Source organism: Diabrotica undecimpunctata, chromosome 9 (assembly GCF_040954645.1).
Source record: "Diabrotica undecimpunctata isolate CICGRU chromosome 9, icDiaUnde3, whole genome shotgun sequence".
Lineage (NCBI taxonomy): Eukaryota > Metazoa > Arthropoda > Insecta > Coleoptera > Chrysomelidae > Diabrotica > Diabrotica undecimpunctata.
In genome coordinates, this window is record NC_092811.1 from 44,892,665 (window position 1) to 44,919,186 (window position 26,522).

Here is a 26,522-nt window from a genome sequence, read left to right on the forward strand (position 1 = left end):
GAAAACACGTTTGTATGGTTTTTTGTTTTGCTAAAATACAGGAATCCTCGAAATTGAACTCATGTTTCTGAGTTATTACAAGTTCTGTGAGTGCACATGCATTTATTTTGTTAGTTTTTATGTCACTGAGATGTGGGGTCACCCTATTGTGAAAATTACGAGATGATTCTTCGATGTAAACGGTGTTGCAATTGGCACACGGTATAGAATAACCAACATTCAATGACTCCTGTATTGTGAAATGATCTTTTGTCTTTGTGTATAACTTCGATACCGTTTTCACATTCTTAGTTGCAATTTTCAAGCCATTAACATTTTTGGAAATGTTCATTAGCTTAGGCGTCAGAACTGGAATGTAGAGTAAGGAACCATAAGTTATTTTAGATAGTATTATTGAAGTGTTGTTTGTCAATGTCACTTGTCGGTTATTCGGTCTCATTGTTATGAAGATTTTGTTTGTTGGAAAATTGCGAAGGAAAGGGAGAACCGAAAATGAGTTTATTTAAAAGCCCTATGGGGTAGGAGTTGTCTAGTAGTATAGATCTCAACTTTTTTAGTCCCTTGTCCCTGAAATCGATGTATGACAAGTTAGTAACCCTAGTGTTTAAGGCCAAAATCAAATTTGTTTTTATCTTGGATGGATGTTGGGAATAAAAATTTATGAAACGGTAAACGTGTAAAGAAAATATACTTTTTCACATACCTCTTATTAAACGATATGTAGATGATTTGATTTTGTCGGTCCCTGAAAACAAAGTAACTGATGTTTTAAACACATTTAACTCCCAATGTGAACACCTAAAGTTTACGGTTGAGAGAGAGGCAGATGGTATGATTCCTTTTTTAGACATGCTTATTCATCGTGGCAGTGATGGCATGCTAAGAACGGAGTGGTATTGCAAACCTTGTTTTAGTAACCGTTCTGGCTGCAACCTAATAAACTGGTGGTTTTGTTTATATCGACAGTCTGCTCATATATGATTCTGCTCATAATAATAAATTACTATGTTTATTGGCAACAAACTATAATTTTCTTTAAAATCATATATTTTTAAATTATATATATATATATATATATATATATATATATATATATATATATATATATATATATATATATATATATATATATATATATATATATATATATATATATATATAACATTAATAATAATAAATCGATCTAGTTTATAAAGTAATAAGTTTTCATTAATATTAAAGAGAGTTTCCGGGACATGCGGTTGAAATACAATAGTAATTCACCAGTAATAAGAATAGATAATAAACTGAAATGCAAGATGATTCGTTGGTGATTGGTTAAATTTAGAATAATACCCATTTATCAAATATTAGTAAATGAATAATGTAATAAATTTTACCTATGTTTATCCACAAATGTTCGCTATTTTTAAGTCTTTAGAAATAAACTGTTAACAATTACTACACAATCTGCAAGTATAACAGCTATTTTATTTAGTACTTCTAATCTTCGAATTAAAAAAAACTTGATTTCCACAAATAGGTATCTTGTACTTCGATGAAGGTTCTCATCGACTCAGATGATGCGGTTGAAACATGCATTTTTAATGGTACGGCAAAGAGTGTAAGATAGGACGTAATCATTTTAAAAATGGTAGTCCCTTTAGAAGCATTTTGACTTAATAATAGGACGTATATAGCCAAATTTATTATCCAAGTGATTGAGGTTGTCGTTTTGTAAATTTAAACACTAAACTTGTCTTTTGTTGCTTATATATTATTCACGCTTGTGCTTGTTTTCATACATAACCTATATCTGTCTTCTATCATGCCATGTTGTTTTACGATTTCTGCCACAAAAAATGGTTAAGGGTTAATGGTTAAGAAATAGGTATTAAGAGAATTGTTACACTTTACTCTTAATACTTTCCTTAATTCTACATAAAAAGTATTTTCAATTTATTTTAAATTTCAATCATTTATAAACAAACGAATAAAAACACAATGCATAAAAGTAACAATACAATTCAATAATAAATCAAATTTAAAATAGTTTAAACTAAATCACCATTTTTTTTTAATTCTTTTCTCTGAACTAATTCTTCTTCTTCACGTGCCATATCAAAGTGATCCTCGTTTGTAAATTTTCAAAGAAGGAACATCTTGACGCCAAGGTGAAGGAGGCCGCCTTTCTGGGTGTGTAGAAGAGCTTTCGGAGTCAAATAGAGACTGCAGCCGAAACTTTTATATTGGATGTATCAATCCATGATAAGGCCTATCCTGATATATGCAGCAATTGTGTGGTAGTCCTGGGCTACACTGGTTTCATATAAGGCCCAGCTGACTCACCTTCAGCGGTTAGCATGCGTTGGCATCTCAGGAGCCATGAGGACCACTTTCACAACGGCTCTTGAGGCTTTACTGGATTTAAGTTCTCTATATCATATTGTAGAGCACGAAGCCATGATAGCAGCCTATCGTCTCAACTGCTCTGAATACTGGTTGGAAATTAGTGGTTAAATGGGCCATTGTGACATCTGGAGACAGGCCCTTGATTGTTGTCCTAGTTACTAAATGGTATATTGTCCAGCTTCCTCAAGAATTTCTATCCAGTCATCCCTATCCATCGCCTTTCTCTGCCAATCACGTATTCCCATGTTTCTCATGTCTTCTTAGATATTATCAAGAAACCTTGTTCTGAACCTATATTCTACAAAGTTTGAAGTTGTATGGTCTTATCTACACTCCACTCTCATTCACTGCTCCATGTTTTCATTACATTTTGTTAGAGTCCAGTTTTCTGAACTATATGTTAGGACTGGGCATATTATTATTTTGTAAAGTTTTATTTTTATAAAAGGTAAAAGAAATAATAAATTAGACTTACTCACAATCAATTTAATTTAACTATCAGACGACCGGTTTCGCTTTCTACAATATGCAAAGCATCTTCAGGTCACGATACAAAGTTAATTAAATGCTGAAAATAATAAACCCATATTAGGGTGTTGTCTAATAAAGGTAAAAAAAAGATAGGTGATATAAATTATATAAGTTACAGTAATTATGCCAATATTACATGTCTGTTGTTTTTAAAATGAATAAAATGTTTAAGCAGACAAGGTAAGACCCACAAATTGGTAAAATAGTCTATTAAACTGTAATGAATTAATAAATAAACAAATAAATAAAACATTACTTACATGCCGGTACACTATTAATTGATTGTTGAAAGAACATGGTTCAAACTATCTTGTATTGTTGATTGGAGAACTCGAGTCAACTATTGTAATTGTTTAACAGTAAACGGGGAAGTTCTTGAGGAGACAGATTTTATCCAATGAAGTAGAGATAGGTAAATGTAATTGTTTGTTTGATGAAAGTAATGTTCTATACCATTAAGTTCTTAAAGTTATTTATATTTATTCTGGAGATATATTTATGAAATGAGTGTTATTTATTGAGATTTTTATTTTTGTTTTTGAAGGTGACAGTTGTGAGACAATGAATAAGAATATATGTACAAATTGTGTAAGTGTGCAATTATATCAGCTTGTAATTATCAAATTTCTTTGATAAAGTTATGTTACAATATGTGGCAAAATTGTTGTAAAGTCCAAATTATAAAGTTAAAATTTAAAATTGAGACACTTTAAGACACACAGAAACACACAGAAAACACTTAAAAAACGGGGGGACGAAACAGACATTAAATTTAAAAAGGGGAGGATTTTAAAAGAACTACATCTCTTACTTGGAGACAATGAGTTTTTTATGTGTTATATATCAGATTTTAGAGGTAAACTTGACAAATGTAGGTTAAAGTGTGACAGTTCTTCTTCTATTTTAAATGCTGTAAGTTAAGTTATCTAATATCTAATAAGTTAAGTTACCACATATTGTAACATAACTTTATCAAAGAAATTTGATAATTACAAGCTGATATAATTGCACACTTACACAATTTGTACATATATTCTTATTCATTGTCTCACAACTGTCACCTTCAAAAACAAAAATAAAAATCTCAATAAATAACACACATTTCATAAATATATCTCCAGAATAAATATAAATAACTTTAAGAACTTAATGGTATAGAACATTACTTTCATCAAACAAACAATTACATTTACCTATCTCTACTTCATTGGATAAAATCTGTCTCCTCAAGAACTTCCCCGTTTACTGTTAAACAATTACAATAGTTGACTCGAGTTCTCCAATCAACAATACAAGATAGTTTGAACCATGTTCTTTCAACCATCAATTAATAGAGTACCGGCATGTAAGTAATATTTTATTTATTTGTTTATTTATTAATTCATTACAGTTTAATAGACTATTTCACCAATTTGTGGGTCTTACCTTGTCTGCTTAAACATTTTATTCATTTTAAAAACCACAGACATGTAATATTGGCATAATTACTGTAATTTATATAATTTATATCACCTATCTTTGTTTTACCTTTATTAGACAACACCCTAATATGGGTTTATTATTTTCAGCATTTAATTAACTTTGTATCGTGACCTGAAGATGCTTTGCATATTGTAGAAAGCGAAACCGGTCGTCTGATAGTTATATTAAATTGATTGTGAGGTCTAATTTATTATTTCTTTTACCTTTTGAAATGGACTCACACAAGCAACACATTCATGATTTTATTTTTATATTTCTCGATATAATTGTAGATTCAAGGAGGAGATTGACCCCAAAATAGTATCTGTTAGCGTGCAAATTCTGCGGTTTATCTCTGCGGTAGTATTATTTTCAGTGTTAAAGAACGTTCCCAGACATACAAATTCGTTCACTGCTTCGATGACATCGTTTTCTATAACAAGTGGTCGTAGGATTTGTGGTTGTGTGCTTATTTTCATATACCTCGTTTTGTTGGTGTTTATTATTAAACCCATTTTTCTAGCTGATTTGTTTAATGCTACATACGCCGCTCCCAACAATATTGATATCATCAGCAAAGGCAAGAATTTGAACTGATTTGTTATATATTAAAGTGGTGGTTGCAATTTGCGACATACATATTATTTTTTCCAGAGCCAGATTGCACAGTACACAGGAGAGAGGGTACGCCTGGCGCAGCTCATTATTTGTTTTAAAAGGTTCAGACAGTTCCCCCTGAATTTGTACTCTTCATTCAACTTTTTCTAACGTATTTCTAACTCTTTCATTGCTTTGAACATTTCTCTTCTATTTACAGAGTCGTAGGCTGCTTTGTAATCTATAAATATGTAATAAGTATCTGTGCCATATTCCGGTGTTTTTTCTAAAATTTGTTTCAGTAGAGAGAAATTATCAGGCTAGATTCTCTGAAACTAGCCTGGTATTTCCTACTACTCTTTTTATCCCAAAAAATCCAATCAGCTACCAAAATAGTCAATTAATAAATCCACAATTTGTTTAGTGTATTATGTGTGATGCTTTTTTCTAAATGTTTTTTTTTAATTGTAATTGTGTATTCCTGTCTATTAATTATTTCACTATTTTATCATTGATAAACTCACAAGTCTATAATTTTTACCTAATTTCTACACAAAAGACATAAAAAGAATAGGTTTTTATTTACTTATTGAGTATTTATATAATATTTATTTAAAAATCGACCTTGGGGAAAAGCTTGATGTCCCAAACATTTCTAATTTAAAAGCCATATTACTTTAAAATCATTTAGGAACAGGTTTTTAATATATCAATAAATAAATAATACACGTTTTCAAAAATATACCTCTAGAATCAGTGTAAATAGCTTCATAAAATAAATACAATGCCACTTATACTGTTGCAAATAATAGCATATATTTAATGTTCAACCAATCACAACAACAAAAGGCAGCTTCTAGACTGCCTCCTTAAGATACATCTCTTATATGTCGATGTGTAATAAGCTGAACATTCATATACAAAACTTCAGCATAAATGAGCGTTCCATACACGTCATTTTAACAACGTTAGTATCCTTGTACCGGAATAATTTTAAAATTTTTCTTTACCGGTGAACTGATGATGGCCAGAAAACTTTAGTGATCGAAACCGGTCTTCTTCTTCTTGTAGTTCCTTCTCCTATCGGAGGTTGGCTATCATCACAGCTATCCGTCCTTATTGGCGGCTGCTCTGAAAAGATCTACTAATCTGCAATTATACCACTCTCTTAGATTTCTTAGCCAGGAAATTCCTCGTCTTCCTACGGATCTTTTACCCTTAATTTTACCTTGCATTATGAGCCGCAATATCTCATATTTCGGACCTCTGGTAATGTGGCCTAAATATTCCAGCTTTCTTGTTTTGATGTGCTTTATGACCTCGCAATCGTTTGTAGCCTTCTTAACCCTTCTGCATTTGTAACTCGTTGGGTCCATGGTATTTTCGAAATCCTTTTATACCACTACAACAAAGGCGAGAACACGTAGCATCTTAAGGCTTTTATCCTCAGCTCCAGAGGAAGGTCTTGAATAACAAACATTGTTTTCATTTTTATATATGCTTGTCCTGCAACTTCAATGCGTGTTCTTAGTTCTTTACCTTGGCCATTGTTTTCATTTACCCAGGTTTCCAGATATTTATAGTTATTCACTCTTTCTACTTGTTTTCCCTCGATACCTAGCCTTCCTACTGTATGTTGCTTAGAAATAATCATGCACTTGATTTTCTTAACGTTCATTTGTAGTCCATATTTTATACTGCCCTGGCGTAATCTATTTACTAAGCGGTGCAATGCTTCTAGACTGTCTTCAAAAACAGCCGTGTCGTCTGCGAATCTTATCTTGTTTAAGATATTTTTGTTTATTGATATAAACTGTTGTTTCTGTAATATTGCTTCCTTAAAAATAGCTTCGCTGTACAGATTGAATAATAATGGGAACAGCATACAACCCTGTCTAACACCTCTTTTGATTTCTGTAGTTTCTGTATCGATTTTATTTTTGATTCTAACCTTTACTTTTTGATTCCAGTACAGATTGACAATAACCCGTATATTTCGACTATCTACATTCCTTTATTTTAACAGTTTTACGAGTTTCTAATGTACTCTGTACTCTTCTGTAAAAGCCTTTTGATAATCGTTAAAGCAGACATAGAGATCTTGGTTCATATCTAATCGTCTTTGCGCGAGAACGTTAAAAGCGAATAGAGCCTCTATCGTTGCTCGTCCTCCTCTGAATCCAAACTGGGTGTCATCTACACATTCTTTTATTTTTTTTTGTATAGTCTTTCATGTATTGTTTTGAGAAAAAATGTTAAGTGTGTGGCTTATTAATGAAATTGTTGTTGAACAGATCTAAAAGTATATGCAGTGTTTTTTCGTTAATGCATTTAATTAGCTCAGTGGGTATCTGATCTGGGCCTACTGATTTTGCGGTCTTTGCATTTCTAATTGCCTGTTCTAATTCGCACATTATAATTTTCAGTCCTGTTTGTTCCTTTGGTTGTTCTTGTATCATTCTATCATCGTCGAATAGTTTCATTGTGTATTTTTGCCAAAATTTCAGTTTATCTTTGATGTCTGCAATGAGTTTACCATTATAATCTTTGAGTATCCCATAATGTGCTCGTCGCTTTTTGATATTTGTTAGTTCTTTTATTTTTTTATGCATATTAAAGCTGTCGTATTTTCTGTCATACTCTTCTATTTATATGCATTGATCTGTTAACCACTTTTCCTTGGCCTTTTTTATCTCTACTTTAATTCTACTTTGTAGTTCTTGATATTTTGGCTCATTTCTCCTTTTGGCGCATTTCTCCTTTTGGTTCTTCTCTTCTCTTCCATTAATGCTAGAATTTCTGAAGTCACCCATTTCTGTTTTTTATTTGTCTTTTCAGGCTTTAAGTTTTCTTCTACAGCCTTTAGATGCCTTCTGAATATTGCTCCACTTTTCATTGACATTTTCTGATGTTAACTTTTTTTCTCCTACTTCTGTTAGATGTGAGTTGACTTGTTGGATCACTTTTTGATGTATTTCTCTTTTTGTTGGGGGTATGCTTTTACTGCTTTAATTAAGTTTTTGTATTTATTTTTGACTTTTGATCTCCTCTTCATCCTTATCCGCTGTTGGTGCCTTGAATTAAGTTAACTTGTTGTATGTTTGTCTTCAGCTGAACCATTATCACTCTCTCTAAGTAAGGAGTGAAGCTTATAACTGATTTATTAGTTTCTGTGTCTAACAAGATTGCGACTCCATAGCGATAAGCCGGATTGTTGTTTTAAGCATAATACATCATGCCGTTATTACTTATAATTTTGCCGGTGTCTGGCTATTGTGTCACTTATGCCCAGTATATTTAGTTCCCTTACATTACATGTTGCAAGTCTTATTGGTCTTCTTCTTCTTCTTCCTTTGTCCTATCCGTTTCGGACGTTGGCTATTAACAAGGCTATTTTGACTTTGTTTACGGCACCTCTGAACAGTTCGGTCGATGTTAGTCCGAACCATTGTCGCAGGTTATGCATCCATGAGTGTCGTCTTCTTCCCGGTCCCCTCCTACTGTCGATTCTTCCTTGGACTATTAACTGTAGCAGCCGATACTTAGTATGCCTCATGACATGTCCGAAGTACTTAAGCTTCCGTTTCTTTACGGTGAAGATTATTTCTTTGCTTTTGCCTATTATCTGCATTATTTCCACGTTAGTGATGTGGTCTGTTCAGGATATCCGAAGAATACGGCGATATATCCACAGCTCAAAGGATTCTAGTTTCTTCAGGGTGGCTTCCGTTGTGGTCCATGCCTCTGCTCCATAGAACAAGACCGGGAAGACATAACACTTGACCAGTCTTAATTTTAGTTCCATTGAGATTTTGCTTGTGAACCACTTTTTCATATTGTTGAACGCGTTTCGCGCTTTTTCAATTCGTGATCTTATTTCTGTTGACTGGTCCCATTTTGTGTTGACTGTGGTTCCAAGGTATGTGTATGTCTCCACTTGTTCTATTTTCGGTTGTTTAATGTCAATTGCATCGGAGGTTGTTGTGTTCTGCTGATGAGCATGCATTTAGTTTTGGTTGTATTGAGTTCTAAACCATATTCTTGACTTACTGTGTTCTTATTGGTCTACATTGGTGTATTCTTAGACGTGAAATTTTATTATCTAAACCAGGTTTTTGCTTGCTATGCTATGCTATGATTAACTGCCGGATCTTAGTTTTCAAATTCCATGATCAGTAACGGTTTGTTCTTCGTCCATTTGGTGACTTATCTCGTGCTATTTGTACTATCCTGTCCTCTGCCATTCTACTAATGTGTTCATTCCACTCCTGTTTCCGTTTTGTCACCCATCCGTTTATGTCTTCTATATTGCACTCTTTTCTTTTGTTTTAGCTTCTCTCCTTATTCAACAGACTTTTCCCTGATATTCGACGAAGTATTTTCATCTCTGTTGTTTCTAGTAAGTCTAGTAGTTTCCAGTGTCTCGTTTTAGTTGTGTCAGGTCTTGTCTCCGCCGTGTATGTTTATATAGGTCTAATTGCTGCTTTATAGATTCTTGTTTTTGTGTCTTGTCTTAGGTGTTTGTTCTTCCAGATTGTGTGATTAAGAGATCCCCCCGCTTTATTTGCTTTTAAGCTTTCTTGTCGTACTTCTTCTTCAACATCTTTATAACTAGTTATGTCTATTTCCAGATATCTAAACCTTGCTTCCTCCTTTATTATTTTCCATCAATTTCGATTTTACATCGTAGTGGGTATTTAGATGTTCTCATACATTTGGTTTTTTCTGCTGATATTATCATATTGTATTTCTTGGCTGTTGTATTGGGGATATTTGTTAATCTTTGGAGCTCGTCTTCTGTCTCGGCGATTAATGCGGCGTCGTCTGCATAACATAATGTTTGGATTTCTTTGTTCCTCATTCTGTAATCATGGCTTTTACGTACTGCTTGTATTATTTCGTCTATTATTATAGTAAAGAGAAGTGGGCTTAACGAGTCACGCTGTCTGACTCCGCTTTGTACTGGTATACACTGTGTTAGTTTTCCATTTATGTTTGCCTGTATTGAATTATGGAAGTAGATGTTTTCGATGGTTTGTATAATATTGATGGGTACGTTTCTTTTATACAGTAGGTGTAAGACTTCTTTGACTTGGACGCGATCGAAAGCCTTTGTCTATAAAACATAGATATGCTGATTTATTGTACTCGATGGCCTTTTCTGTGATTTGCCTTAGTACAAATACGGCATCTACGCAGGATCTTTCGGATCTGAATCCTTGTTGTTCATCTAATAAAGTTGTTAGTTTATTGATTTTGTTAGTTAGGACTTTTGTGGTAAGCTTAAGTGAGGTGTTCACTAGATTTATACCTCTATAATTGCTGTGGTCTTCTTTATCTCCTTTTTTTGAACATTGGTATCATTATGCTGTTTCTTCGTGCGTCTGGTATCTTGCAGTGCAATATTAGTTTTTGTATCAGTTTTGTCATCTCTAGGGTTATATTTTCTCTTCCGTGTTTTAGAAGCTCGTTGGTTATTTCGTCTGGTCCTGTTACTTTCTTTTTTTGAGTGAATTTATGGCTATCTCTACTTCCTGAAAACTGATTTCTATTTCATGTCTTAATTCAGGTACGTTATTGTGTTAATTATTATTTTCCTTTCGTTTAAACAGAACCGTCAGGTACATTTCCCATTTGTATACTACTCGTAAGCAATAATACAGAGGAACTACTCTGTAAGCTGAAGAAGTTTAAAAAATTAGAGAAAATCGGTTTTTAAAAATAAATTCAAATCAAACGAAACTGATGCTAAATCAAAATATCACAACAGATTTAGATGAAAGTCACATCTAGTATCAGTGACCCAAGTCACACAATCATACTGAGCAAACAGAATCAAGCAGCAGAGATTACTAGACAAACCCAAATGAATTGGTTAGAGGTAGGCAGACTTAGTGTATTGTTAAAAAACAAAAAGATACCAATAAACTTATCATGTGATAAAAAGCAAAAAATTCTTACTTTAAAAAATCTGAAGGTGGTATTTTCAAACGTTAGCTGATTTATTTGGAGTTACCACAAACTAAATTATTAGTCCCAATAAGAATACTAAAGATTGTAATTGAACACGGTGTAGGATAAAAAATAATTTTTGTTTTACGTGTATTGTATCTGTAAATATTACTTACCTTTTGATATCGAAATCTTTAAATTGTCCAAAATCATAGGAACTGTCTGAAAAAAAAATTAACAAATAATATATAATTGAACAAATATACCAATAAAAAATTAACTTCAAATTTAAATTCGTTCTAAAATCTAAAAAATCTTGCAGTAAAACAATTTTTGCAGCAGTATTAAAGATTGTTAAGAATTACCAAAAATATCTTAAAAAAACGTCTAATATTATAATTCTAGCTTATAAACTAATGGGCTAAGCTCGATTTCCAACAGCCACTAGAGCACTCCAGATTTTGATGTAGTTTTGCAACGTACGACCACCTACAATTAACATATAGTATTTTTATCTTCTTTCGTATATATTGAAAGCACCCCATATATGGTAAAACGCCAAAAAAGTATTTTCGATCCTTTTGCATCGCTGTAGTTGATAATAAACACAATTCTAAAGTTTGTTTATATATCACAGACGCGTGTTTCTTTGGTATTTTCTTTGATCGTTTCCGCTTAATATTGCGTTTCAAATAAACATCCACTTAGATCGCTAAGAAAGTATTGCGGGTTAAGAGAATTACATCACTCTCGGTAAGGCCGGCCGCTGTTAAAGGCGTTTAGTTTTATTCTAAACCGAATTTTTCTTCAAATTCGTAATTTTTTCGTTTTTTTCTCTTTTCATGGGAAAATATGTAGTATTGTGGCAGTTAGTTGTGCAGTAAGTGAAGTTAAGGAGGTTTGGGGAGAGATTTTGAAGAGACAACACGCGACGTGGGTTGGCATTAAGAACCGGCAAATTTGTTGTGAAAAAGTGATTTATACTCAATGTTATGTGTCAGTTTTGATAAAAGTAGTCACTGTTTTATTTTTATGCCGTCTCTCATCTGAGAAATTTGTAAAACGGCGTTTTTCAACAAATTTGAAGGTGATTCTATGACTCCATTGTGTCCAGTTGCATTCCAGTTGTATTTGAGTTTTTAAGAAGCTGAGTTCCAAAGTTTACGTACCAGTGCCCAGCAGCCTCCATCCTCATTTTGGTTGTCCCTGGTTGTCATCCCAGGCTATTTCGCAGTTTGGGGATACATTTGTTTGTGTGGCAGAGAATCTGAATACAGTTCTAAACTCAGAAATTTTTAAGAAATAAATTTAACATAAGTAAAAATATTATGATATATATTAGATATAGATATATTAGATATTATAAAATTATAAATGTTAGGGTATGGCTAAGCTGTCATATTAATTATTCCCAACGTTAAGATTTTAGTATTGACATATGATCGTTAGTTTTATTTTTTTTTGACAGTTGATACATATATTATCTAATCATATTTGAGATTTTGTTTTGTTTTTGTTTTTTAAAGAAGGTTAACCTCTACGCGTAGTCCCATTTAAAAAGATATTTTTCATTTGTAATAATTTATTCTTGCTACAAAATATCGCCCAGTAACAATTGTAAATTCTAAAAGTATCTCCAATTTCTAGAGTTTGTAAACGGATAGTAACATAGTAAGTTTGTTTTTTTTTTGGTATTTTGTATTTATTTTTGTAACTATTTATATAATATTTTTTATACTATTTCTATTTTAACTGTTTGTGGTGTAATTTTTTTTTCCTTAAACCATTTTTTTTTATTTCTTTTAAAAAGTTTTTAACCTCTTTTTGTATTTTTTAGGAAGAAAGAGCCATTCTTTCATCCAGCAGGAAGATTCTTCTACGTCCATTTTAAATAGCTTAAGAACCTTCTTGTATTCCACAAGGAAACTAAGTTCCTTCAGCTGGCTCTATACCATGTATCACAAAAAATTTATTAAAATCCTTTATAAAAGGTAGGTACATAATTAAAAATCAAAAAGCTAAAAGATGGGAAAAGGTTATCAAAGCCACTGTAGTTATATGAAAGGTAAAGATGGAAATTTAATTAGCGATCCGGCAGAAATAATGACGGAATGGAAAAAACAATAGAAGAAATGAAAAATAACAGAAGTCCTGGTAAAAATGACATATGCATAAAACTGATCAAGTTTGGTGGAGAACAACTATTAAGAAAAATATACCAGCTACTAGTGCAAGTATAAGAGAAGAAAATAATGCCATCGGAGTTGTAATGATTCCCGCATATGCCCTCTGCATAAAAAAGGAGACAAGCTGAAGTGTGATAACTATAGAGGTATAGCCTTACTAAACACGGTATACAAAATCTTGGCAAGAATATTGAGAAATAAACTAAATTTCTTTACGGAAACAATCCTACATGAGTATTAGGCTGGTTTTAGAAAGGACAGATCTACTGTAGACCAAATCTTCTAATTAAAGGAGATACAAACGACTTGTTATGAAGGTAAAGTTCCCCTGCATGTTTTGTTTGTGGATTTTAGACAAGCATCTGATAGAGTCGATAGAGTCAAAATGTATCGTACCAAATGGAACATTTGGGTATACCAAAGAAGCTTATCCGGCTAGTTAAAATGACACTAAATAACTCTACGTGTGAAATTGCTTGGCAGGGTCACATATCAGATCAATTTATGGTTGCAAAAGGCTTGAGACAGGGAGATTCTTTATCCACTACAGTATTCAACTTAGTGTTAGAAACTGTAATCAGAAAATACAGCATGAAGGTGGAAGAAACGATCATGAAAAATGAGCACCAGTGGATTTGCTTACGATCTAACGATCCTAGCAAAAAACGAGAAAGAATTTAGAAGAGTTGTAAAGAAAATCATTGAAGAAGCACAGAAATTCGGATGGGAACTAAATGAAGACAAAATCAAATATATGATCATGGGAGGGACAGAAAAGAAAAAAGAAGACTTTAGTGTGAGGTCTGTAAGTGGTAAAAGCTATAGTTTTAAAAGAGTGGACATATTTGAATAACTGGGTGTAGTTTTCGATAAAAATGGAATAGAGAAATGGGAGCTCGAAGCCAGAATAGCAAAAGGGAATAAAAAATTAGGTAGTTTAAGAGCCCTACTGAACTCAAAATACGTTTCTAGACAAGGTAAACTCAGAATATATAAAACAGTAATTCGACCCACAGTAACATATGCCGGTGAGACATGGACATTAAATAAAAAGGAAGAGGATACTCTTGAAAGATGGGAAAGGAAAATATTGAGACGCATATTCGGAGGACAAAAGACAGAAGATGGTTGGGAAAAAAGAACCAACAATGAATTAATGGCTTTATACAAAGAACCTACCATTACTAAGTTCGTCAAGTCACAAAGATTCTGATGGTTGGGACATGTGGAAAGAATGGCAGCAAACAGAATGCCTAAACTAGTAATAACCAGAAAACTAATCGGCCCCAAAAGAAGAGGTAGACCCAGAACGAGGTGGATTAGTAAAGTGGAGGAAGACCTTAAACACGTGAAGGTGAAGGACTGGAAAAGAAAAGCACAAAATAGAAGCGAATGAAGAAATATTGTCCACCAGGTCTTTTAGAGTAGTTAAGAATATTGTATATACATATTTAAGTTAAAGTTTTGTTTAAAATAATTGTAATTAGATAATATTAGGATTATGTTTTAAAAAAATACCCTATGCCTTAACGGCCTGTTGTGCGTAAAAATAAATATAATTAAAAAACCTAATTGGCCTATATCATAAAGACAAAACGTTTTCAGAATCCATATTCCATCATCAGTGTCGATGTACGTACGACACTACATATAAAGTCGTACGTTGCCATGTTATAATATTCACTGGTAACTCTAACATCTTAATATATAAGATCGAATAATGTAAACTAAATTTTAACCTATAACTTTTAACGGGTTTTTACCCAGATATTTAGTAGCTCAAAACATGTACACCAATACACTGATGATGGAATACGGATTCCGAAAACGTTTTGTCTTTATGATATAGCCCAATTGGGTTTTTTAATTATATACCTTTTATAAAGAATAGGCCTGCGTAGTGCAAACGGTAGGATGCTTGCCTCGCACGCCGGTGGTCCGGAGATCGAATCCTACCGCCGGCAAGAACAACTAGACATTTGTAAAAATGTCTATAGGCCCCAGGTCGACTCAGCCTGAATAAAATGAGTACCTTGGGTAAAACCAGGGGTAATAGTAGGCGGTTGAAGCGTAGCACTGGCCATGTTACCTTCCTTGTATACCGTAGGCACTAGATATAGCAGACTACCCTGCTATACTCCCAAAGCCGCGAAGCGGTATAAAACGGGTGACTATTATTATAAAGAATTTTATAAATTTCTTTTTTATTGTATTTTTCCAGGAGATTCATGTAAGTACTCCTTTTGCTTTACTTTTTGTAGTTGCTCGAATCCAATCCCATCTTGTTATTCACTTATCCACGATCCAGCTCTCCAGAGAAACCCTGAGTAGCCGTTCGCAACGTTTCGGTTTATTTTGCTTTCCCTATCTCTAGCCCCATAATTTCTGTCCCCAATTTTCAACCCCTTATAGTAATACCCTATGTGGTAGGCAAACTAATTGTTAAAAACAAAGTCCATAAAAAAAATTATAGAATACAACAAGCCATTGATCTTAATTCATGTAGATTTTAAAGATAAATTGTTGCTGAGAACAAGACGTCGTGGTAAAATGGTACAATATTTACCCGGAGAGCCTTTTGAACAACTTGCAGTGGATATTCTCGTTCCACTTTTGATAACAAAGTAATAAAACAAGTACGTAATGGTCGCAATAAATTATTTTTTAAGATGGCCTAAAATTAAGAAGCGACTATATTAGCAGAAGCATTTTTAACACACGTCATGTCAAAATCTGAAGTTGCTTTAGTGTTATATTCTAATCAAGGACAAAATTTTAAATCAGAAGTATGGCAAGAGTTAATGAAAATCCTGATTATTAATAAAACTCACAAAACGCCTCTCGATTCGCAATTAGAGGAATGGTCGAAAGACACAATTAGGAAGCTGTATAATTAAACATTTTTCATCCCATGATACAAAAGGTTTTAAACTTATTGCCATTTCTGACAACTGCAGTGGACAAAATAAGAATTGGTCACTTGCCTCGGTTTGGATATGTCAAGTAACAGTAGGTCGTTTTAAAGAAATTATTCATGTGTTTCCTCAACTTGGACATACAATGCTTCCTCAAGTTGGACATACAATGCTTCTTTCGATTTTGCCATAGCGGACAAAAAAATTCAAAAAAATTCTTGGGGGGACTAGGACCCACACAGGGTTGTAAAGTCAAAATGATGATGATGATGGACAAACAAATTAGAGCTCACTGCCAATATGTCTATTTTCCAAAGTAATGGGAAGCAGTTTTACTTGCCTCACAGAAAACACCATTCATAGTGTATTATTGTATGAAACAGGAAGATTTTTTAAAAATTTATGATATAAGGAATAATTTTCATCAGTCAAAACCAGCCGACTATCAACAGACGAGTATCCGAAACGCTGTTAGAATGAGATTTTCAGCTGAACATCTGGATATGATAGAATTATCGGACTGATATGGTGGCCATTTTACTAGTGTCTCAATTAAAAAATAGGCAGACTAATTCAATTTCAAGAACAGCTTCTCAACAAACTGGAAAGAAAATATGAAGCTTAGCTTCCCATTGAGACTGTGCTATCATGTCTACATGTGCTATCATGTCTACAGTGAAAATCCTTTATGGCTGTGCAGTATAACACGTATTTTTTTAAATGCAGACACAAATATAAATATGTAGTAAAAAATTACCAAAATAATTATTGCCCTTAGGGAATGTTTGTTTAATATCCTTAAATTTTCTATTAATATCACCAAACCAATCTGCGGTCACTTCAAACACTGTAAATTTAAGAGTCCAAAACAGAAACAATGTAAGTACACTATACATTATTACTTATAAGGTTAGCTATTCTTGTTGTAGGCTACGTTCACTTATCGCAAGAAATAGTGTGGCGAAGGTAAAATATATAAAATGAAATAGTTTTAGAAGTAAAATAGCCGTATTGAAAAGATAGTACTTTAATCGATTTATAGATAATTTGTAAATTGCACATACATATTTATAAGGAGTAGTGTTTAGCATAAAAAATAATTACAAACAATATGTACATAAACTTAGATAATTTTAAAAACAACAATTAGTTCAAAACAAATGTGTATATCTCAAGGCAGGCAGTAAATACAAAAGACTGATATTTTACTAACAAAATATATTATTATCAATATATTGAAAAATGACACCAAAACAAACAGTGCTTGCAAACAGTTGGAAAGCTATAAATTATTACAGAAATAAATTTCAAAATAAAAAAGTTTGTCCAAGCGCTATTACATCAAACGATTTCAATAATTACTTTACTTCAGTAGCTAAACATATTAGAAGTTCTTTTAATTTCACAAAATAAAATGTAGCCATAGATTTTTTAAAAGATGTACACTCTCCTTGCGACTCTTTATTTTTAATGCTGTTAGTGATACTGAAATCAGAAATGTTTTGCATATATTGAAAAGTTCACACTGCAGGGAATTTTTTTGCTTATTGGCTTTGGCTTGGAACGTTTAGCCACGTAATTACATATGAATATTAGTATTTATTCATACAGGATTGTACAAGGAGGACACTTTTCACGCTTAGGGATTCATCAGAGCGGCTTTATTTTAACAAACAAGACATAAACCACGGTTAGGTAGGTGGGCAACATATATGGTAAACATACAAAGGAGATATTCATGCATACGATCAATTTTACACTCATACCTTTATTGTACACTCATACCATAATTTAATTTTTACAAGAAATATCATAATGATTTTAAAAATTTTTATATTGTGTTCACTTAATAGAAGATTTACGTTCAATGGTGTACTTAAACCCTCTTTTATCAATCCTTTTAGCAGCCACGTGCTTTTATTACGATGTAGTGGGCAGTTAAAAAATATGTGATTTAAATCAGCTATACTATTTCCACACTCACATCGGTCTGTTGGGATAACTCTTTGTAAAATTGTTTTACAGCTACTGTTGGTTGTAATTTGTATAAATTAGTGTCTGTGCTTTCACCAATCTGTTGAAAAATTTCTAATATGAATATATTGCTATTGATTGTGAATTTAAAGTTTTGTAAGGAGTGTAATACTAACAGTGAATCACTGCATATGACAATTTTGTTCTACTGGTTTTTACAGCACAATTCAAGGGCTTTGTATATAGCACATGCTTCAGCAGAAAAGATGCTTGGATTGATTATTTAAAATAAATGATTTTTTAATCTTCATTTTTGGTACAAAGTAAGCACTGGTTGTACATGTTGGTGATTTTGACCTATCTGTATAGATCACAATATGGTTTGAATAGTGACTTAAGATTTTTTTGTGAGTAGTGTAACAAAATTCGTTTTGGTATTTAGGAATAATAATATTTGTAGCTAGAACACTTGTTAGAGGTGGTATATCCAACGATTCCAGATAAGATTACAAGGGGAATTTATTAACTTGAGTTCGTTGCGAGTTATAATAATTGCTCTTGCAAGTGATGGAGAGTTTTTTTAATGAAGTATGTGGATGTTAAATCAGCTGTATTTAATGCATTAATTATTTTTGCATTATAAGTGCCACGATACTGTTGGTTTAGGAAATATTTGCTTGCCAGATATTCTCTGCGTAATGAATGAGTGGGTTTTCAGATGCTAGAACTTCTAATCTTCTTCTTCTTCTTCTTCGTGCGGCTAGGATTACTCCTGTTTGTCTGCCTCTTATTCTGTTTCAGTCGTTGTTGACTGTACATTATCTTTCCACCTTTTTGGCGGCCTTCCAACGGGTCTTCTGCTATACGGCTTGTTGTTTTTATAGATGTTCGCTAATCTATCTCTGGTCCCATTCGGTTTACATGTTCGTTTCAGTTTTTGAAGTTATACTTCTATACGCGCGCTCCACGTTGGAAATTTGTATGGGAGTGAATCTGTGAAACCATTACATCTGTAAGATAATGAGTAAGAGAGAGACAGAAGATATATTTTCTCTCTCTGCCTCTCTCGAATATAAAAATGTTTCTTTTGTATATATAATTTAATATTATATAAGTATATTATATAAAGATATATATACATATAATATTATACATATAATAAAATATTTATTAATATTATTATTTATGTGATATGTTTTGTATTATTTATTAAATGTTCATAATTATATTATTCTTTTGTATTTCAAAATAATAATCTCAATAAATCACTGTATGATCCAGAACTGTCAATTTTGAAATACATTTGTGTTATGTCCTCGGTAGTGTAGTAGTCAGTATCCCCGCCCGTTACGCGGGAGACCGGGGTTCGATTCCCAGTCGGGGAGTACTTTTTTATTAATGTTATTACATTATTGTCATTTTTAAATACTTATGGATATTGCATTTTAATTTGTATTGTATTATTATATATGGAATTATGTTGCACTGTATTGTAGTGTATTTTTTTATGTATATTATTGTCATTTTTAAATACTTATGAATATTGAAGTTTAATTTGTATTGTATTATTATATTAATAACAAAATAAAAAATGAATTTTACTGCAGAGTAGGTATGTGTAAAAAAATTTTGCATTCAACTCCTTTCATACATACATGAAAATAAAAATATACATTTTCATCAAAATATTGATTCAATCCTTCATTGTTAGTAAGTTGTTATTAATTCTGTTTCTCTTTCTGCTATGTCTTACCTATAAAATTACATATGTAATGATTGTGCAGATTGACTCCCAAATAAATTTGTAACGGCGAATGCGTGTATAGAAGTGTAACTTCCACCGGCAGTTCCACTGGACTGCCACACCCGTTTTTTTTTCTTGTTTTTATCCACCTGGTAATATTTTGAATTTTGCATTGTTCGTGTAAACTTCTGTTGATTTGTCTGTCTCTTAATCATATGCCCGCTATTGATCTTAATACTTTCATTTCGATATTGTTGATTTGTTGTTTCGTCTTTTTTGTATCGATCCTCGTCTCCGCTGCATATGTCTTACTGTTGTGTTGTATACTTTCATTTTGCTTTCGGTAGTCAGATATTTGTTTCTCCATATGGTTTCTCGGAGGCAACCACTTACTTTTGCCGCTTTTGATGCTTGCCTTGTGGTCTCTGTTGTTATATCCCTGTGACTAGTGATACTCCTAGGTAATTGAATTTCGTTACTTGTTCTTCACTTTTTTGCCTTCTATTTCTAGTTTGCATCTACGCGACTCTTTCCTGATCACTATACATTTAGTTTTTGCAATGGGCTCAGCGAGTCTCCTTGGCGGATTCCTCCTTTTAGTTCTATGCATTTTGTTTCCCCTGTTGGCATTATAACTCTGGTCTTCTTGTTCTTGTTAATTTCATTAATTGTCCTTATTATCTGATGGTTAATTTGTTCAGCTTGAATTAAATTTAAGATGTCATTTCGCTTCACCCTGTCAAAAGCACTATTTAAATCTACAAAGCACATGTATGCTGGTTTTCCATATTCAATAGACTTCTCTATTATTTGTCTGATAATAAAAATTGCGTCTATTGTACTGCGGTTCTTCCGGAAGCCTTGTTGTTCATCTGCTATGTTCGCTTTTTCCTCGATTGTATCTTTTATGACTGCCGTTAACATTTTTAATGCACTATTCATCAGACTAATGCCTCTATAATTTTCAGGATTTCTCGAGTCTATCTTTTTAAGTATCGGTAGCAGGAGACTTTTCTTCCATTCCACTGGTACTACTCCGGTATTTATTATATCGAGAATTAATTTAAGAGCTTTTCATCAAACCTTACACAATTCGTAGGCCTTTAAATTGGATTCTATCAAGTTTTCATAAATTGGTTATGCTAGCTGACCCATATACCAAACAGCAGTAATCTATAATAGATCTTATATAGGCTGGATAAAAATTCAATGCGATGGTTTGATCTGCACCCCACGATCTCTTGCACACCATTTTAAGAAAAGTAATAGCTTTCTCGCAGCGACCAATTGTATAATTAATATGTTGAGTCCAAAGCAATTTTCTGCCAAGTACGAGAGCAAGATATCTAAATTCCGAAACAATTAGAATATCATTGCCATATAAGGTTACAGCGTGATCTTTAATAGGGTGTTTTCTTGAAAAAAATACTACGGCACATTTTTTTACGAAATAGTGAATCCATTTAACCAAGTCCAATTATCCAAGTTATACATAATATGTTTGAGTTCAGTAGTGCTTTTGTTCAGTAGTGCTTTTACTGTACATTTTCTTATGTGAGTAGATGACAATATCATCAGCATATTGTAAGCAAACAATATTGGGAGACCATAATTTGTGCAAATCGTATGTGTAAAAAGAACTGGACTTAAAACAGCTCCCTGTGGAATACCTTTTCATGTAATCTTGGGTTCAATAATATTGTGACCTACTCTTATCGATACACTTCTGTCTTTGTATAAATTTGATAGTAAATGTGCTATCGATTTTGGAATGCCAAGAAACACAAGTTTATCACAGAGTATATTTAAATCAATATTGTCTTATGCACTTTTGATGTCGATAAACAATGCACCTGTTGTCATGGAATCAAAAAAACCAATTTGAACATCTGTAGTCAGACGAACTACTGCATCCGTGGTTCCATAGCCTTGTTTAGATACATATTGTGTTGCTGGTAGAATATTATACCGCCTTAACCAAATTTCCATTCTCAATTTTAGAATCCTTTCAAATGTTTTAAAAATGCATGACAATAATGTTATTGGTCTATATGATTTCAGATTATCTTTGTCTTTTCGCGATTTTAGAATTAATATAACAAAGCAATCAATAAATTTGTAAGGGGATATTCCAGTTTGCAAAATACAGTTATAAATATGTAGTAGTACGTGTGAGGTAAATGTTCGTCAACAAATGGTGGACAATTGTTTAATTTGTTAGCCATCTTCCATATTTGAGTTGATGGGCAACTAGAGTTAAGACCGGAGTAAAATTTAATTCATGTTGTTTTGGCTTTGTGTTTAAACATTTTTTTAGTTGTAGCTTCTATCTTTTTATATTCAAGAAAGTTATTCAGTGTAGATGCGGTTTTGTATTTTTTAAGAGCATTCTTCTTAAGCTGTAGCTGTGTATTACATTCATCATCCCATCAATTGATTTTTGTCTATGTTTAGGACTGAAGGGTACGTTTTTGGGGATAGAAGCTTCACTGCTTGTATTAATTGCTCTATTTAGATTAAATGCCATTTCATTACAGGTTTTAGAGTATACAACATTCTTCAGTTCCATTTCAAGAGTGCTCTGAAACAATTCCCAGTTGGCCCTCTCTAATTTCCATTTCCTTCTTGGATAGACAACAGAAGAGGGTACATCAATATTTAACTTGAAAATATATAATAATAATTAAAATAATATAATGATCAGATCCAAGAGTTCTATCCAATTTTTGATAATGAGCTAGTGCAATTAGTCCAGAAGTTATTAGCGTTAAGTCTACAGCTGATTTTGTAGAGTTTGTAGGGGTAATTCTAGTCGCCGAATCACCATTTAGAAATATTAAATCCGTATCAGTTAATGCATCAATTATGTCCTTGGAGGAAGGTCATTTTGTGTCTTTGACATTGTTTGACTTATCCAGAGCTTTTGATTGTGTTTCGCATGAATTACTGTTGGAAAAAAATGCATTAATACGATATTGGGGAAAATACTCTTAATCTATTAAGATCATACTTAACGAGTAGAAAACAGGCAGTTTTTCTTAATAACCGCTATTCTGAGTTTAACACTGTCGAATATGAGGTTCTTTAAGGTTCGATATTATAACCCACTTTGTTTCTTATTTATCTGAACGATTTATTTCACTATACTTTTCCTATAAAATGTGTTTGCTTCGCAAATGATAGAACTCTTATTAATACTAATATAAATCAGCATAATTTAAAAAGTAAAATGGATAGTGATACCCAGAAAGCAAAAAACTGGTTTTTACATAATGGGCTGAAGTTAAATAAAGAGAAAAATCAAAATTTAATTTTTAGTTCCGATTGGAAGTAAATCTCAAGAAATAATGTTAAACTATTAGAAATCTTTATAGATGATAATTTGGATTGGAGTGCTCATACAGATTACTTAAGTTCTAGACTTGCTGCAAGTATATTTTTAATACGAAATTTAGTTTATATGATTCCTAAAAGTACCCTTATAATAAAATAATTTGCACTATTTTATAGCCATCTACAGTACAGAATAATTGTTTGGGGTAATTCTTGTCACGCAGATCAAATTTTTAAACTACAAAAAAGAGTAGTGAGGATGCTCTTGCAAGAGCAGAGTATAGAAAACACTGTAAACCTTTATTTCTGGATTTAGGTATTATACCACTACTTTAACTCTGTATATATGAGACGCTGATTGAAATTTGTGCCAACAAAAGTAAGTTTAATTTAAACTCCAACTTCCATGATCACGATAGCATCTGAAAATGCTATTAGAGAACAACGTTTTAGGTTGACAAAGAGCATAAACAATTTGACTGATGTTGGTTTGTATAACTTTTTGTCAGATGAAGTAAAAAGTCTTCACTTATCATCGTTTAAGCTTAAAATCAAATCACACTTTTTGAAACATTGTTTCTATTCAAAAACAGAGTACCTAAGTACAGCTTTTATACAATAGTACTATGTAGTTTGGTCAGGGTATTTGCCTATGATGACGACATTTCATGTTTTTATATTTTTATTTAGTGTGTTTGTTTTTTCTTAAATTGTTAATATTAAATATCTGTTTGTAATGTTTAAATTCGCATGTATATAATTGTATACGTATTTATGTAAAAATTGTCACTATTTCTTTGACTTGTATATTGACTAAATAAATTCTATTGTGTCTGTTCTATCAATTTCTTGGCCACGTGATGAGAGGAACAAAATACCAACTTCTGAAAAAAAATATCCATACAAATCGAGAACATGGTTCAGAAACTAGTTTCTTGTGGCATTTTTACGTGATCTACTATTTTTAATGGGAAGCAACCACAATCTCAATATAATACTTTCCACTTTAGAAATTATACTTAAAATCAAAATTTGTGGTTAATTTTTATTAAAAATCATAAACTCTATAAAACAATCGTAAAGACGTGAACTCCTAGGTACCGACGGTCTGATCAGTTTATGGGGAGACACAATATATTCATGTCGCAAAAAACGGTTTTTTTAATAAGACAAATGAAGAAATAGTAAAATAAGATATGGTTGAATGCTCGAATATATAAATTTTACAAATAAAATGCAAATATCGAGGACATTTTTTTTTAATCCGATCAATTTGGATATAAAAATAGTGGTCAAATAACAAAAATTCCCAAAAAGCCAAATATTGGTGTAAGCTGGGGTTTACCATCACAAATAAAGTTTTAAAAATCCCCATAGATCGTGTGTGTGCTACAAAAGTTGTTCGGGGTCAAAGGTCAAAATTTGTGTTTTTTTTAGATTTTCTCGAAAACGATAAGTTTGGTTACCTCAAACCAAAGTTGTAGATCTTAAAACTCTCTTCAAAAATAATTGTTATGATTTTTTTACATATAAGCCACGTATATTTCAGGCATTTAAGACAAGTATAAATAGTTATTTGTGTCTCTTTTATATATATTACACTATTCTAAAAAAATTTGTTCAAAAGATAGTCAGTCCTTTATTGAATCTCCTCTACCCACGTAGCATTGAAAAACATCTGGCTATTTCATTGGCCGTAGGTCTCATTCATATACCTGTTTCTTTTAGTGCTAAAGGTTCAGTTCAAGTGAGTATAGTTTGTTTCACGAAAAATGATTAAGTGCTTAATGGTTACCTGAGTTGAGTATTTGAGCTATTGTGTATACAAGAATCTCTCCATAAACTACCGAAGTACACAGGGTCGCACTTCAGAAAGTTTGTTATTTAATATATTTTATTGGTAGCTGTCTAATACACGATTATAAAAATTTATTTAATTATTTCATATGGTATTTTCAGGTTGTTCAAGTGAATATACTTGATAATTGAACAATTTTTAACATGAAGAAAGTAGTTTTTTTGTTCTACGTGAATAATTGTAGTATATGGATCTAAATGCAGAAAGGTACTTTCCTTCACACTTTTTACAGGCTAAGGACTGTCAGCAAAAAACTGGCGTGTGTAAAAGTTTTTGCTCTTCCTAACCGGATATCGTTAAAAATGTACAGTAATAATAGTTCTATTTACAGTATATACATACAAACGAATATATAATGTACAAAAAATAGATGAATTGAAAAAAAAATATAGAAAAATATATACAAGTTAATATTTACAAAAAAAAATACCCAAAATAACAAAAATATATTTATGAATTCCTAAATACCTAATTCTGTTTCGCTGTCGCTATCCTCTTCAAGATTAATAACAATTGGTTTAATTATGTTATTCAAAGTAACATGAATTTTCTGCGTTCATTACATGACGTACTGAATTTTTCCACTTTCTGGGGAGATATCATCAACACATTTCCTTATTAATTCGACTACACTACCACTCAATGTCGGAGAAACATTTTGTGACCTAACATTTGACTTTAGTTGGTGCCACATATGCTCTATGGGATTAAATAAACAATAGTAGGGCGGAAGCCGTAACACTGTATGTCCCATACATTCTTTTTTAATAGAAAATGATTTTAACACTTCTAACAGTTAATTTTTTAAATAACTTTCTTCAAAATTTTTATCGTTTTCTAACAGGTAGTTTTGAATTTCAATTTTCGTGTTATTTGCACTTGTATACTTATGTAATTGTCGACTATGGTAACTTGCATTGTTCATTACTATCACACTATTTTGAGGAAGGTTAGGTATAAGACAATTCTTAAACCATTGCTCAAAAAGTTTTGCCGTTGTATCCTCATGGTTGTCCACGCAGGAGTCTATAATGTTCTTTGCAGAAAGCCATAAGGCATTTGGGACCCAACCATTTTCTGATCCTGCATGTAAAATTGTTATTCTTTTCCCTTTGTTTGATGGAGCTTTTGTTTGACACCTCTTGGAAGAATCGGGCCATATCGGATAAATTATTGGTCGATCTTCTGTACGGTACTTTCTTATGGAAGTTATATATTCAGTGCGCCACTTTTGTAAACGATGAGACTCCATAAGTACTTGCCTTTTGTCAATTGTACGATATCTGAAGCCCATTTTAGACAAAATCCTCCAAAGACTAATGCGGCTACAGTTTATTTGTGTATCATCATTAGTAAGCCGTTGTTTTAAAGCATCTAATGTAGGTATCCGTTGCTCTTCGTACATTGTGTAAATTTTTCGTCTTATTAAGTCCTTATCACTTTCGTTAATACATTTGGTAGAACCGGCATCCTTACGCTTCCTGCTTGACCTAATGGGATTTGATGTAATTCTTTTCACTGTGGTTAGAGGTATTTTCGTTAACTCAGATATTTCACTGGCAGCAGTATTAGCAGTAAGT

At 32.4% G+C, this 26,522-nt stretch overlaps 1 protein-coding gene across 2 annotated transcripts in view; it reads right to left on the reverse strand.

The window, feature by feature from the left end:
* The window catches only part of LOC140450060 (glucose dehydrogenase [FAD, quinone]-like), a 367,487-nt gene that overhangs the window by 38,305 nt on the left and 302,660 nt on the right, over positions 1–26,522 (reverse strand). Inside the window, exons 1-2 of one of the 2 annotated variants that reach the window (XM_072543488.1) lie at positions 16,791–16,996; positions 11,109–11,154 (exon numbers count right to left, since the gene is read on the reverse strand). In XM_072543488.1, the coding sequence (XP_072399589.1) occupies positions 11,109–11,154; positions 16,791–16,929 (185 nt within the window). In that variant the 5' untranslated portion in view covers positions 16,930–16,996. Of the gene's footprint in view, positions 1–11,108; positions 11,155–16,790; positions 16,997–26,522 lie in introns of those variants that run through there. The other variant, XM_072543487.1, reaches the window with a different exon arrangement.